The sequence below is a fragment of the Dendrobates tinctorius genome, unplaced genomic scaffold, assembly GCF_039654945.1.
Source record: "Dendrobates tinctorius isolate UK_male_01 unplaced genomic scaffold, ASM3965494v1 ptg000070l, whole genome shotgun sequence".
Classification (NCBI taxonomy): Eukaryota; Metazoa; Chordata; class Amphibia; order Anura; family Dendrobatidae; genus Dendrobates; species Dendrobates tinctorius.
This window is the reverse complement of record NW_027361738.1, coordinates 25,505,975-25,521,969: the sequence shown is the minus strand read 5'-3', so window position 1 is coordinate 25,521,969 and position 15,995 is coordinate 25,505,975. Positions and strand designations below refer to the sequence as shown.

Below are 15,995 nucleotides of genomic sequence, written 5' to 3'. Positions count from 1 at the left end.
ACATTGTCCACGCCGGCGACATGTTCTTGCGGCCATGCCATCTTGAGTATTCTGAAATCCTGCGAGTGGACATTAGTGGCTCACCATTGTCATTTTGAAACACGACTGCTACTTCACTGACAGTGGGATTATTGTAGCGTCGAGGGTCTTGAGTACGATCTTGTTTAATAGCCATAGTGATGTTTGGCATGACAGTTCCGTTTTGTAGAGATTTAATTTTTTCTTGTTCTTCCACATCACGTAACATTTGATAAGCTTCCACAAAAGGATTAATAGTTTGGATTTGAAGGGCAATAATGTTCATCAATGTAGGATGACATTTTTGATTTTCTTTACATCGTAAGCGTTGTTCGTTTGCGGTAGTGGTATCGAGAATGTAAAGTTGGGCAAATGCGCGTTGCTGGTCATCTGAGGGATGTAGTGTTTCAGTTCTATGATAGATCTGGCCATGTATGCGGAAACAGTATGGGCCATATCCAGGAGGTGGTGAAATATTTGCACCCATGGAGGCAAAAGCAAAGGAACTGTTAATACTTCGAATATTATCCATGAAATTTTTGCTAAATTCACTTTGCCCTTTCAGCAAACGTGTAAAGACATCAGGATATTGTAGTATGGGTACATGGACTTTACCCTTCTGACAGCAGAGCGTAAAGTTGTTATCAGAAGGTATCTCTGCTACAAAATGCAAAGCTTCGCAATGCTCACATACATGGGTCATGTCACCACAGCTGTGTTCGGTAATACTATTTTCATCATTAGTGAAAATGTGAGGTTGTAGTAGAAGTGCATGTCCAACCGATGGGGTGCGCCTAGTTTTGAGACCAACGTATATTTGTCTTGGTTGCACTTTCTGCGGGCTAACTGCAGCTTGTATGTGAAGAAACTGTGCGTTGGTATTGACTAATGGTGGTATTGATAGGGCAGAAACAGATTGCTGATTAGTTATGTCAGTGAACGGCATATAGGATGAAGTGTGGTAGTAACTTGTTCCACATGCTGATGTGGAAGCATCCTGTTGTGAGTCTACTAATAATGATGAGGAAGAAGCCATCTGTTGTTGGCGGTGATGGCGTGTAGAGGCTTCTTCAGCCAATGTAATAGATTTAGAGTTAGGGGATTCGTGTGTGAGACGACGGCGTTTATAAGCCTTAATCTTGTCAAGTCGATGCTGTTTTTCCTCAGGAGTCTCATTAGCACGGCGTTGTTTTTGTCATAGTGCTAAAGCTGCTTTCCTTTCACTGGCATTGGCATACTGTGCATCGGTATTGAATGGTGGTATTGATAGGGCAGAAACAGATTGCTGATTAGTTATGTCAGTGAACGGCATATGGGATGAAGTGTAGCAGTAAATTGTTCCACATGCTGATGTGGAAGCATCCTGTTGTGAGTCTAATAATAATGATGAGGAAGAGGCCGTCTGTTGTCGGCGGTGACGGCGTGCAGAGGCTTCTTCAGCCAATCTTATGGATTTAGAGTTAGGGGATTCGTGTGTGAGGCGACGGCGTTTATAAGCCTTAATCTTCTCAAGGCGATGGTGTTTTTCCTCAGGAGTCTCATTAGCACGGCGTTGTTTTTGTCGTAGTGCTAAAGCTGCTTTCCTTTCACTGGCATTGGCATACTTTTTGTTAGACTCCTTTACCTGTGCCAACATGAGTCATATTTGGCAGTTATCTGGCAGTGAAGAAGGCGTCCTGGAGTATTGTAGAGTAAACAGATACTAATTGACCCTGTAATTGCCCAGCAGTAGTTATGAAGTGGTAGTGGCAAATTGGCCCTGTAGTTAGACACCGGCAGAGGAGCAAGGCAGCAGTAGTTATGGTGGTAGAGGCAAATTGGCCCTGTAATTAGACACAGGCAGTGAACAGTCAGAGGAGCAAGGCAGCAGTACTTATGGCGGTAGAGGCAAATTGGCCCTGTAATTAGACACCGGCAGAGGAGCAAGGCAGCAGTAGTTATGGCGGTATTGGCAAATTGGCCCTGTAATTAGACACCAGCAGAGGAGCAATGCAGCAGTAGTTATGGCGGTAGAGGCAAATTGATCCTGTAATTAGACACCGGCAGAGGAGCAAGGCAGCAGTAATTATGGCGGTAGAGGCAAATTGGCCCTGTAATTAGACACCGGCAGAGGAGCAAGGCAGCAGTAGTTATGGCGGTATAGGCAAATTGGCCCTGTAATTAGACACCGGCAGAGGAGCAATGCAGCAGTAGTTATGGCGGTAGAGGCAAATTAGCTCTGTAATTAGACACCGGCAGAGGAGCAAGGCAGCAGTAGTTATGGCGGTAGAGGCAAATTAGCCCTGTAACTAGACACCGGCAGAGGAGCAAGGCAGCAGTAGTTATGGCGGTATTGGCAAATTGGCCCTGTAATTAGACACCAGCAGAGGAGCAATGCAGCAGTAGTTATGGCGGTAGAGGCAAATTGATCCTGTAATTAGACACCGGCAGAGGAGCAAGGCAGCAGTAGTTATGGCGGTAGAGGCAAATTGGCCCTGTAATTAGACACCGGCAGAGGAGCAAGGCAGCAGTAGTTATGGCGGTAGAGGCAAATTGGCCCTGTAATTAGACACCGGCAGAGGAGCAATGCAGCAGTAGTTATGGCGGTAGAGGCAAATTAGCCCTGTAACTAGACACCGGCAGAGGAGCAAGGCAGCAGTAGTTATGGCGGTAGAGGCAAATTAGCCCTGTAATTAGACACCGGCAGAGGAGCAAGGCAGCAGTAGTTATGGCGGTAGAGGCAAATTGGCCTTGTAATTAGACACCGGCAGTAAACAGGCAGATGACCAAAGCAGCAGTAGTTATGGCGATAGAGGCAAATTGGCCCTGTAATTAGACACCGGCAGAGGAGCAATGCAGCAGTAGTTATGGCGGTAGAGGCAAATTAGCCCTGTAATTAGACACCGGCAGAGGAGCAAGGCAGCAGTAGTTATGGCAGTATAGGCAAATTGGCCCTGTAATTAGACACCAGCAGAGGAGCAATGCAGCAGTAGTTATGGCGGTATAGGCAAATTGGCCCTGTAATTAGACACCGGCAGAGGACAAAGGCAGCAGTAGTTATGGCGGTAGAGGCAAATTGGCCTTGTAATTAGACACCGGCAGTAAACAGGCAGATGACCAAAGCAGCAGTAGTTATGGCGATAGAGGCAAATTGGCCCTGTAATTAGACACTGGCAGAGGACAAAGGAAGCAGTAGTTATGGCGATAGAGGCAAATTGGCCCTGTAATTAGACACTGGCAGAGGACAAAGGCAGCAGTAGTTATGGCAGTATAGGCAAATTGGCCCTGTAATTAGACACCAGCAGAGGAGCAATGCAGCAGTAGTTATGGCGGTATAGGCAAATTGGCCCTGTAATTAGACACCGGCAGAGGAGCAATGCAGCAGTAGTTATGGCGGTAGAGGCAAATTAGCCCTGTAACTAGACACCGGCAGAGGAGCAAGGCAGCAGTAGTTATGGCGGTAGAGGCAAATTAGCCCTGTAATTAGACACCGGCAGAGGAGCAAGGCAGCAGTAGTTATGGCGATAGAGGCAAATTGGCCCTGTAATTAGACACTGGCAGAGGACAAAGGCAGTAGTTATGGCGGTATAGGCAAATTGGCCCTGTAATTAGACACCGGCAGAGGACAAAGGCAGCAGTAGTTATGGCGGTATAGGCAAATTGGCCCTTTAATTAGACACCGACAGAGGAGTAATGCAGCAGTAGTTATGGCGGTAGAGGCAAATTGGTCCTGTAATTAGACACCGGCAGAGGAGCAAGGCAGCAGTAGTTATGGCGGTAGAGGCAAATTAACCCTGTAATTAGACACCGGCAGAGTAGCAAGGCAGCAGTAGTTATGGCGGTAGAGGCAAATTGGCCCTGTAATTAGACACCGGCAGTAAACAGGCATAGGACCAAGGCAGCAGTAGTTATGGTGGTACAGGCAATGCCAAGCGTCCGCACAGCAAGTCGGCGTGAGGTAAATGACGCAATTTCACGAATGCAAGATGGCGTCGGCGAAATCTCGCGAGATTTCGCCGACGTCGTTAACACCTCTTGCCATGTTAACCCTCAACACACCACACCGCCTCAACACACACTCCTCTCACCTTTCACCTCCACTCATGTCCACTCACTCTTTCACTCCACATACGTTCCTTTCTCTCACTCCGTTTCTCATACTCACACAGTCATCGTCGCTGCCCCGACATCTTCCTCCGCCGCCGCGATCCAGGATCCAGACGTTCTCCAGGCCGCCGACATGTTCTTGCGGGACGCCATCTTGGATTTCGTGAAATCCCGCGATATTCAAGATGGCGTCGCCGCAACATCATGTCGCTGGCGTGGACGACATCGGGATCCAAAAAGATGGCGTCGGCGAAATCTCGCGAGATTACGCCGAGGCCATTTTGGATCCCGATGTCGCCCACGCCAGCGACATGTTCTTGCGGGACGCCATCTTGGATTTCGTGAAATCCCACGATATTCAAGATTGCGTCGCCGCAGCAACATGTCGCTGGCGTGGACGACATCGGGATCCAAAAAGATGGCGTCGGCAAAATCTCGCGAGATTACGCCGACGCCATTTTGGATCCCGATGTCGCCCATGCCAGCGACATGTTGTTGCGGCGACGCAATCTTGAATATCGCGGGATTTCACGAAATCCAAGATGGCGTCCCGCAAGAACATGTCGGCGGCCTGGAGAACGTCTGGATCCTGGATCGCGGCGGCGGCGGAAGATGTCGGGGCAGCGACGATGACGGTGTGAGTATGAGAAACGGAGTGAGAGAAAGGAACGTATGTGGAGTGAAAGAGTGAGTGGACATGAGTGGAGGTGAAAGGTGAGAGGAGTGTGTGTTGAGGCGGTGTGGTGTGTTGAGGGTTAACATGTGCGTGTGTGTGTGTGTGTGTGTGTGTGTGGTGACGTCACCGGTTACAACTGGACGGAAGTTGTTACAACCGGAAGCTGGTTAGGGCATTTATTATTATAGATATATCTGGGGGAGTGGGAAAATAGACCTCTTAAATCACAACTGAACACATCTTTTAGCTTTTCACTTTAAAATTAGACAGCAAGATAATGATAATTTATTTACATACATAAAGAGCAGTGCGTTGAATGGTCGCTCCGGGTTATACATACCTGGTCTATTGGGGTCTATAATGGTCATAGAGTGTAGTTTTGTCATTTATCAGGTGATCTTTACCTATATTGTTGATATATATCTTGTCTCATGGTGGTTCTGATTATGTTCACGTGGAGTTTTTGACAACATTATTTTGAACTTAATGTGCTTCAACATTTTTCTTACATACCATTTCAAAAACTTATCCTATTCATTTCTATGGGAAATCTGATTCACTATATATATGTATGTGTGTGTATATGTGTGTGTGTATATATATATATATATATATATATATATATATATATATATATATATATATATAATATTTCTGGAGGAGGTTTTGAAAAATGCATGTCACTTCTTATGTCACAGATCTTGATGGAGTCCGCTCCAAATTAGGCACTGTCCCAATTCGCCAAAAAATTCTTCAGAAAAAGAAAGACTCCTCAAAAAAAAGCGTTTTCTGGAGGGGTTTCTGCCCCATGTGAACATAGCCTCTTTGTGTTACATTTCCCTCGCTTGCTGCCTCTGTACAGTCATCAGCAGTGATGCCTTTGGATGCCAAGTGACAGCGTTGTGTGGATGTGGGGTGTTGATATATGTGAGGAATGAAACCTTGTTATTTGGTGTGAAGTGATGACGGAAATGAATTAGCATTAAGGAAGAGGTTTTCATTACTACACAATCCACTCCCTGTCAGAGCAACCTGGGATAAATACAGCACCGTATAAAAGCGTGTAAACCAAGGCCGGATATAGCGGCTGTAAAGTGTCTGCAGTACATCACATTAACTTCACCGACGTGAGTGCTTTAAATTGACTGTCTGGATGTTATTTGGCTCATGTAGAGATGCTGCATTAAAAAACAAAATGAGGTGCCTGTGTAAAGAGCAAGCTGTTAGCTTTCTGTCTGATGAAAGCCTCGTTACAGATACATAACAATTTGGGTATCTAATGCAGAAGACGGGGACCTAAATACAGAGGCAGGTTGCCTAGATGATTATTTCGGAAGCGCATATTTCCTAAAGGACATATATTCTTGTCTAGCAGGAATTCGTGAAACCTTCAACAGTCCTCACCTCTTAACTTAGTTCCAGGTAATACACATATTGCGTTTGTTTCTAAACATATGGTGTATACACAACGGACAGGTGCACCTGTGCGCTGCACACATGGTGTATAGGTAATAGATCATATGGCTACTAGCATCATGCCCCTGATATATTTACTTACACCTTCAATTCTGTTGTCAACACAAAGTTATCCATCCGTTTTAGGTATAAACGTCATCAATTTATTAGTCAAAGTTGAAAAGGCAATAACTGACGCGTTTCAGACAAAGAATTGTCCTTAGTCGTGGTCTTTTTCTGTTGTTCCTGTTGATCTCTGGACATAAAACAAACCTATAATGTATATTTATAGTGGTTTGAAAAAACCACTATATTGTAATCCGAACGCTGCTAACTTCTTCTTCTTCTTCTTCTTCTTCTTCTTCTTCTTCTTCTTCTTCTTCTTCTTCTTCTTCTTCTTCTTCTTCTTATTATTATTATTATTATTATTATTATTATTATTATTATTATTATTATTATTATTATTATTATTATTATTATTATTATTATTATTATTTTGATTTCCGCAATTAATGCGGCCCGAACCGCTACACGCACAGACTCCGTTGAGGTGTCGTTTCGAAGCCAGCGTCCATGAGAGGTGTGCTAAGTATTTTTCGTGTCGATCGGATTTGTAGTTTTTGCGCAATTTGCGTTTGAAAATTTTTTTTCCCGTCATTGGAATGCACTGTCTCCAATGCTTTTCAATGGGAAATGGCAAAACGTGCCCTGAGGCGATTCAAATGGCAGTTAAGCTCATTGATATGCGCAGGCAGAACCAGTTACTATGCCAACGCCTAGGAACGTCACATGATGCCCCGAGGACAGAGCTTCTGCCATATAATATCAGCTCTTAAAGCAAAACCCACAGCACTAATGCAAATCTAGCTTCATCACATGACGCATGCCCCTGATAGAGAATGTCTGCCAAAGTGGATTTAGAAGAAGCCCAGTGAGCCAAACTAGCTCTTAAAGGGCCGACGCGCCAAAGTGATTGTTAAAGGGCCGGCGCACCGAAATGAGTCTTAAAGGGCCGACACGCCAAATCGAAAGCTGAGTGACCACAGGCTCCAAATGGGAGGCTGATCGACCCCCCGGCCTCCAAATCGGAGGCTGAGCCACCCCGGCCACCAAATCGGAGGCTGAGCCACCCCGGCCTCCAAATCAGAGCCTGAGAGACCCCGGTCTCCAAATTGGAGGCTGAGCCAACCCGGCCTCCAAATCGGAGGCTGATTGACCCCGGCCTCCAAATCGGAGGCTGATTGACCCCGGCCTCCAAATCGGAGGCTGATTGACCCCGGCCTCCAAATCGGAGGCTGATTGACCCCGGCCTCCAAATCGGAGGCTGAGCCACCCCGGCCTCCAAATCGGAGGCTGAGCCACCCCGGCCTCCAAATCGGAGGCTGAGCCACCCCGGCCTCCAAATCGGAGGCTGAGCCACCCCGGCCTCCAAATCGGAGGCTGAGCCACCCCGGCCTCCAAATCGGAGGCTGAGCCACCCCGGCCTCCAAATCGGAGGCTGAGCCACCCCGGCCTCCAAATCGGAGGCTGAGCCACCCCGGCCTCCAAATCGGAGGCTGAGCCACCCCGGCCTCCAAATCGGAGGCTGAGCCACCCCGGCCTCCAAATCGGAGGCTGAGCCACCCCGGCCTCCAAATCGGAGGCTGAGCCACCCCGGCCTCCAAATCGGAGGCTGAGCCACCCCGGCCTCCAAATCGGAGGCTGAGCCACCCCGGCCTCCAAATCGGAGGCTGAGCCACCTCGGCCTCCAAATCGGACCCAGAGTGGTTCCGCCAACCAAATTGGACCCTGAGGGGCCCAACCCACATAATCGGACCCTGAGGGGCCACGGCCAGAAAATCGGACCCTGAGGGGCCCAGGCCACAAAATCGGACCCTGAGGGGCCCAGGCCACAAAATCGGACCCTGAGGGGCCCAGGCCACAAAATCGGACCCTGAGGGGCCCAGGCCACAAAATCGGACCCTGAGGGGCCCAGGCCACAAAATCGGACCCTGAGGGGCCCAGGCCACAAAATCGGACCCTGAGGGGCCCAGGCCACAAAATCGGACCCTGAGGGGCCCAGGCCACAAAATCGGACCCTGAGGGGCCCAGGCCACAAAATCGGACCCTGAGGGGCCCCGGCCACAAAATCGGACCCTGAGGGGCCCCGGCCACAAAATTGGAGCCTGAGGGGCCACACCCACAAAATCGGAGCCTGAGGGGCCACACCCACAAAATCGGAGCCTGAGAGATCCCCCGCCAACAATTCATTCCCTGAGGCGCCCAGGCCAAGGAATCGGATCCTGAGGGGCCCCACCCACCAAATCAGACCCTGAGGCCAAAGTGGCCTCTGAGAGGCACTCACAGTTAAAACGGATCCTGAGTTGAAAGTCTTGCAGGGGCAGCAGGCAAGTCTCTCTTAAAGGGGCAGCCCGGGCACCATTTCAAACCACTATCTGTACTTCCTTCAGGAAATACACATCTAGTTCTTAATGCTGTCTGAATACTTTTTACTTTTCTCCAATCCCACTTGGCACCGTGGACCTTTCATTTTTGTTTCATGACAGCCCGTTCTAGGCTATGGATTATTTGACGTGACTGAAAGCAATGAGATTCTGCTATTCTGTAAGTGTTAGAGATAAAAATGTCAATCACCTCTGAGACGTTGTTGCTTAATACAAGAATTATTGCATTTTACTATAGATATTGTAATAGAAGTGAAGTTCTGTAGGTATGAAGGTGTTGGGAGCCGGTGAATCTCGGACAGAGGGAAGCGAGGATGATTTGTGTTTTGTTTTTTCTATATACAAATACTGTTTTATATTGACACACCTGGTTGGAATTCCTTAGTGTCCATATCAGTTTGTTCTTCTCTGAAGCAGACAGTTTGAATTGTCCTTTGTGGCATGATGCGGAGGTGCGGTACTTAGTTGAGCACCATCATCAGTGAGCAGACTAGAAAGTCACACAACTTTTCAAGATGACTTTTCATGTTTCTTACGACTCAGCAGTGCAAAAGAGCATTTCTTATGACCTTGTATGTCTGTATAATGTCTGAGAATGCTTAAAGGGGTTGTCCACTTTATCTTTATTTTGCCAGAAGTATGTTGACATGATTTTGTGGCACTTGATAATACACAAGTATCACAAGTTCTCCTTCTGTTATTGTAGCCTTCATCATACACTGCACAACTCTAGTGGTCTCAGAATGGCTGCTCATGGAGGGACAAGTGTCCAGACCTGTCCGTCAACCTTCTCCGATTAGAAAATGGGTTTCCTGAAAACAGGAATGATTTAAATGGATGTTCTCACTTTGTCCACAGGATCTGCTTTCAATGTGTACTAGATACAGGTCCCACATAGTGTGTGCTGCTGACAGTAAAGTGGCGTTTGGAATTTCCATGCAAAAGATTGAGAATTCCGTCCACCTCTCAACTGACCGCAGTGCGCGTCAGGGCCTCTTTCTCCAGATTGATACATGTCCCCTTGGTGGGAATCCATATCCTCAGTTTATTTTCGCCCTATCATGTGGCAGATGAGAATAGCTTTTTAAGGCCTTGAGTAAAACTTCACTAACAAGTATAGGAAGAGAGCCTGTCATTTCTATCTAATATATAAAGCTCAAGTGTGTGTATGTGTGTATGTCCGGGATAGGCATCCTCACCGGCACAGCTACAGCCACAAAATTTGGCACAGTCACACGTCTGGACCCCGAGAGTGTCCTAAGCTATGTTGTGAGGCAAAATTTTAACCCAGCACGTTCCAATTCACCAAAAAATTTTGCCCATATCTACATAATGGGGAAAAAGTGTGTGTATCAAGCCCCGCCCCTCATTATGATGTCATAATGGTTGCCATGGCGACGCTGATGTCATCATAGGTTGCAAGCCCCGCCACTCATTGTGATGTCATATTGTTTGACTATGGGATGGAGGATGTGTGATGGGTATATGGGCACTGGACTATGGTATGGAGGATACGTATGACGGGTATATGGGCACGGGACTATGGGATGGAGGATGTGTGATGGTATATGGGCACGGCACTATGGGATGGAGGATATGTATGATGAGTATATGAGCATGGGACTATGAGATGAAGGATGTGTGATGGGTATATGGGCACTCGACTATGGGATGGCGAATATGTATGATGGGTAAATGGGCGTGGGACTATGGGATGGAGAATATGTATGATGGGTATATGGGCATGGGACTATGGGATGGAGGATGTGTGATGGGTATATGGGCACTCGACTATGGGATGGAGGATATGTATGATGGGTATATGGGCACGGGCCTATGGGATGGTGGATATGTATGATGGGTATATGGGCACGGGACTATGGGATGGAGGATATGTATGATGGGTATATGGGCACGGGCCTATGGGATGGTGGATATGTATGATGGGTATATGGGCACGGGACTATGGGATGGAGGATAATTATAATTTGTTATAACTAACCACAGTTAGTTACTATGCCCGGGCAGCGCCGGGCTCTTCAGCTAGTATATTCATAAGTGGCATATAATCATGTCACCTAGATGTTTGTTAAATGTCCAACCCCTTTAAAAGGTCAGCTCACAGTATCAAAAGTTGTTCCTTTTCCATAGGATTGTGGATAACTTGCTAATCACTGGGGATCTGTGACCACTACTTATCCTGAGAACAGGGCTTTGTGACTCTAGAATTGACCTCTACAGATCCCTGACTTGAACGGAGCGGAGGTGTGCATGTAGGGCGTTCATTCCATACATTGCATATGGAACTGTTGAAGGAAGATTAGTACCCTAGTACAGCACTCAGCTATTTCTGTTAGTCCCATAAAAAATTAATGGAAAGAAGGTTGAGCATTTGCATCTCCGTTCTACTCAAGACTGGGATCTGCGGAGCCCAAATTGGGGATCCAGAGCAACGTTCATGGGATCACTGGTGGTTCCAGCAATCGGACCCTCAGTGATCAGTAAGTTATCTGCTATCCTAGGGATAGGGGACACCTTTCAATTTTGGGATACGCTTTTGATAAAGGTAAGGGCCAGAGTATCTCGCCATCCTCCTGATGTACATAATGGTTAGTTCATCTGTTTTTAAAAATGCTGTAATGTGGCCTGTCCTGGTGATTGGTTTCATTTGATTTTTTTCATATTTATACTTTTGCTCCGTATTTACCTGAACAATGTTGGTTGTGTATTATTTTTTATGCAAACTACAATGCCTGCACCTCACTTCATAGCAGTAGTTATATGATAACAAGGTGACCTCTGTCTCTGTGCTACACTGTTAGTCTTCTTAGGTGGTCATTTTGATAAGGAAAGCAGTATTTTTCTTCCAAATTATGTAGGCACAAATAGTACTTGGTCCATGTGTTGTGAGTCCTGCTGTTTGTCTTATTCATCCAGGCAACCCTTAGCAATGATAGCAGGAGCTTCCTGGTAGAGGCGCTAGAGAAAAACATCTGCACTGGACGCATGTGCCACTCTGAAGCCCTTTTTATGAGCAAGAATAGGGGCTTGCTCTAGCGCTGAAAGACTCGAATTGCCTATTTACACGATTGGCCATTAATTTGTCTGTCGTAATGGATTCCCCCTGCTATAGGAGTAATGTGTAAATGTCAGTGGCTTTTCCCAGTATTAATAACTATATACAAGGATTTATTAAATTTTATGTGCTTTGCTATCAACACCTCACAGCTAAATCGGATGTACTCCGCTACATCTAAATGAGGCTTGGAACAAAAAGCTATTTGCTGTGGCTAGAAGGCAAATTGTTCCGATTAATGGCGTCCACGTAATACAAGGACAACTTTAGTCTGCCATAATAGAAACGGCACTTGTAGATCTGCTCACCCCTCTAGCTTTTAGGAGTCCCAGGTACCCTTCTCGATGGCATTTGGATAACGCCGGAAGTTACAAATCTATATACATCCAGATGCCGGTAGCCTTAAAACAATCTGCTAAAAACTTGTAAATTTTCACTTCTTGCTATATCCATATATTTCAGTAACCATCCTATCTTTTCCTTCTGTCCAATAGATCGGCCGAAAAGTTAGAGAATGGATCTGATGCAAACAACAGAATCCTCCAAATCCAGGCACTTGCCCGTCTTACATCTGCAGTAAGTTAAATTGATAGTCAGATGTTTTCTGTGATGACATCTCATCTTTTACTGTGTATTACATTATCCTTGTAAAACTGTAAACCTTTTTCCTTGTGTACGAACTGTAGTAATATAAATGGTTGTATTGTACGACACTTTCTGCTCTTCTCCGCATACAGGGACATCAAATATTTTGAAACCGAATTCTCACAATTTCAAACTTTCATGCTGGGCTTTTCAGTACATTGTATGCTGATATTATGACCATATCCTCTAAATCTACATACAGGCCTGGCAAAAAGATGCACCATGGATTTTTTTTCTTCTATATGTGATTATATGACACTTTCTATGGTGACATCCAAATTGTGCAAGATAATAGGAGAATTCATTAATTAGGGGCATGCCTTGAAATCCATACAATAAATATTATCGCAAAAGTTGATGGGGTTTTAAAAACCTTATTTACATGTATTTCACTGCAAAGTGTAATCTGTGACAAATCCACCAAGTATTTATTCTGTTACTGCAAAACAAGAGACTTCAAATTATGGTCACATTTTTCTTTTAGTAAGGTTATGTTTCAGTTCTAGAATTGGAGTTTGCACAGCCTTTATATGTGGTTTACCTTGAGTGCCTACAGTTTGTCTTGTAAGGAAACCTTTTCAATGTGCCTCCAGGTAACCCAGCTCCATGCCAAGTAAAGGCCCCCCTACATATTTGACTATTCTTGGCCAAAATCTGTCTCCGGCTTATTCGACAGTCTAATGTGTATGGATTGCCTCCTGACTCTTCCCCCAACAGATGATGCAGGTGGAGATAAGGAACCAGCACGTCTGATTTCGGACTGCTGATGCTTTTGCTCCCGTGAGATCACTCATGGTGTACATAGGAAAGCTCAGCAGCTCCTGTGTTTGGAGGAGTCTGGAGAGAGAGCAGTTGGCCGACAGATATCTACTGCATATAGGGGCTTAAGTGCCTGGGAGTTTGCGGGAATGTCTTGGATTCCAGGCTCTATCTGAGAACACAACAGCTTTTTTTTGTGATTTTTTTTTTTTTTTTTCTTTTACATTTCCATTACTGATATCTGTTTTAAGGCGCTGGCACAGAAATAGGTGGATGACTTAAGGTGGCTGCTAATTGGCACCTTACATTTAATTTAATTTATTCCTCTGTTGACACTACTACATATCTTAAAGGGAACCTATCATACCATCCGTAAACTGTTCCCAAAGTGTAACACATAATACTGATAAGTTTTTTAAATTTTTTTCTTCCTAAGATGGAGAGAGAAAAAAATTAAGTGATGAAGTAGAATTGACCACTGTAAGTGTGAAGAGGGTGATCCAGTTGCAAAAATCATACAGTCATGGCATTAGAAGGCAGTTCAGGGAGCATCAAGCACTTGCACAGTTAAGCAAAATGTCCTGGCCCCGGCCTTATCTGTGCGTACCTGCACCCCGCTGGAGCTACCTTGCAATGCTTGGACTGTACGACTGTAGAGGAGTGGCTTAACTTTTAAAGGTGCCCACTACTTTATTACTTTATCTTTTCCATTATGTTTTGATGAAATATAATTTTCGAGAGGAACATGATTAGAAAGCCATTATACTACCGTGGCTGTTTAGGGATTTCCTTTTGTAAGACCAACACCAAAGCAGGAGAATCGGTGTAAGGCGCACTATAAATATTATTGCTTTGACCAATTCATCACTAGTATAAATAGATTAACACAGAATTGTCCAGGTTTAAAATAAGGTTGCTTACATAGATGGGATTAGGACTATCCATACAAAAAATTGTTGTGGCATGCGCTTCTGTGCTTCCAGACTTGAGAATAGAAACTAGTCGCTATTGTGGCTTAAAAAGGGCATTTAGATGACTACCCCAATTCAAGTAATATACAAATGTTAACACCAAAATGGCTTTTTGTGCTCACAATAGAGCCCTGATTAAAGTGAAAGCACCATGGACAATGTAAAGGCCGGAAAGAAAAGACTTCATTAAGAGAAGTAAATCCACACCTGTATCTGGCTTATTCAAACACTACATGCAACGGTAAATAAGCGACAGATATGGATACAAATATACAGCTCTGGCAAAAATTAGGAGACCACTGCAAAATTTTCAGTTTGTCTGATTTTTCTCTTTATAGGTATATTTTTGAGTAAAATGTAAATTGCTCTTTTATTCTATAAACTACTGACAACATGTCTCCGAATTTCCAAGCAATACATTTTGTATTTATTTTTAGAGAATGAGAATTGGTCAAAATAACAACAAAATGCAGTGCTTGCAGACGTACCTCAAATAATGCAAAGAAAACAAGTTCATAATCATTTAGAAAAAACAATACTAATGTTTTAACACGGGAAGAGTTCAGAAATCAATATTTTGTGGAATAGCGATGATTTTTAATCACAGCTTTCATGCATCTTGGCATGCTTTCCATCAGTCTTTCACACAGCTTTTGAGTGACCTTAGGTCACTCCTGATACAAAAATGTAAGCAGTTCTAATTTGTTTGATGGCTTGTGACTATCCATCTTCCTCTTGATTACATTCCAGATGTTTTCAATGGGGTTCAGGTCTGGAGATTAGGCTGGCCATAACAGGGATTTGATGTGGTGGTCCTTCCACATTGATTGACCTAGCTGTGTGGCACAGCACATTGTCCATTGTCTATGCTAGCTTTACATGACTTGAGGCCTGCCTCTTTGAGCTTGTTACGAACTGTTCCTGCCGTGCACTTCACCCCAGCTGCCATTTGCCATTCCATTTGTAGGTCACTTGATGTCATCCTGCGGTTGCTGAGTGACATTCGAATAAGATGATGGTCATCCCGGTCAGTGGAGAGTCATTTTCACCCTCTGCCGGTCTGTAGCTTTGTTGTCCCCAATATCTGCCTCTTGACCTTGTTGTAATGGACTGCCGTCTTAGAAATTTTAAGGATGGAGGCAACATGACGCTCACTGTATCCCTCCTCTGCTAATAAAGCCAGAATTGAGCCTTTTTCCTCGCTCAAGACTTTTCTTTTCAACTCCTTTGGCATGGTTAAAAGTGATTTTTTCATTCCTATTACTTTTGGGATATTACAAGCACTTGTTTTGCCATCCAGCTTGTCCTATTGCAAGAGGATTGTGAATACCACAGCAGGGTTTTTTTTATACTTTCCTTCGTTAAATAAGATTTGGTTCAGGTGATCACCTAATCAGAGGCACATTAAGTAGAATGAGGTGTACTCTGGTGGAATTCAACTGACACTGGAATGGAATGGCTGTCAGATATGTAGAGAAGCTGATTTTTATAAAACTGTGCAGTGGTCAATTAATTTTTGCCAGAGCTGTATATACTAATCTGTATCTGTTGTATATCTCAGCTTCTACACTTTATGTGGTAATGTATTATTATTATATATTTTTATGTTGTGATTATAGTAAGATTATCAATCAGCCCCTGTCACATGAGTTTTATAATCTATGCTGTAATTTTTCCATTATTTTGTGTCGCTGATTTCTGGTAATAAACATATTTCTCATTAGTGGTCAGAACGTAATCCTTATTGAAGTAAGCCTCCAATGAACGGAACATTATCACTGATAAGAGGTTTGGCATCTAGTGCATGGTGCAGAGTTAGCAGGATACAGAATGTCATTTGCATGGGAAGGTGGCATTTGTAGTTT

The 15,995-nt window shown here is 44.7% G+C and overlaps 1 protein-coding gene across 3 annotated transcripts in view; it reads left to right on the top strand.

Annotated features, from left to right (window-relative positions):
- RAPGEF5 (Rap guanine nucleotide exchange factor 5) overlaps positions 1-15,995 on the top strand; it is a 384,903-nt gene that overhangs the window by 161,579 nt on the left and 207,329 nt on the right. For all 3 annotated transcript variants that reach the window (XM_073581473.1, XM_073581472.1, XM_073581474.1), the window contains exon 6: positions 12,250-12,331. In XM_073581473.1, coding sequence (XP_073437574.1) covers positions 12,250-12,331 — 82 coding nt within the window. The remainder of the gene's footprint in view (positions 1-12,249; positions 12,332-15,995) is intronic.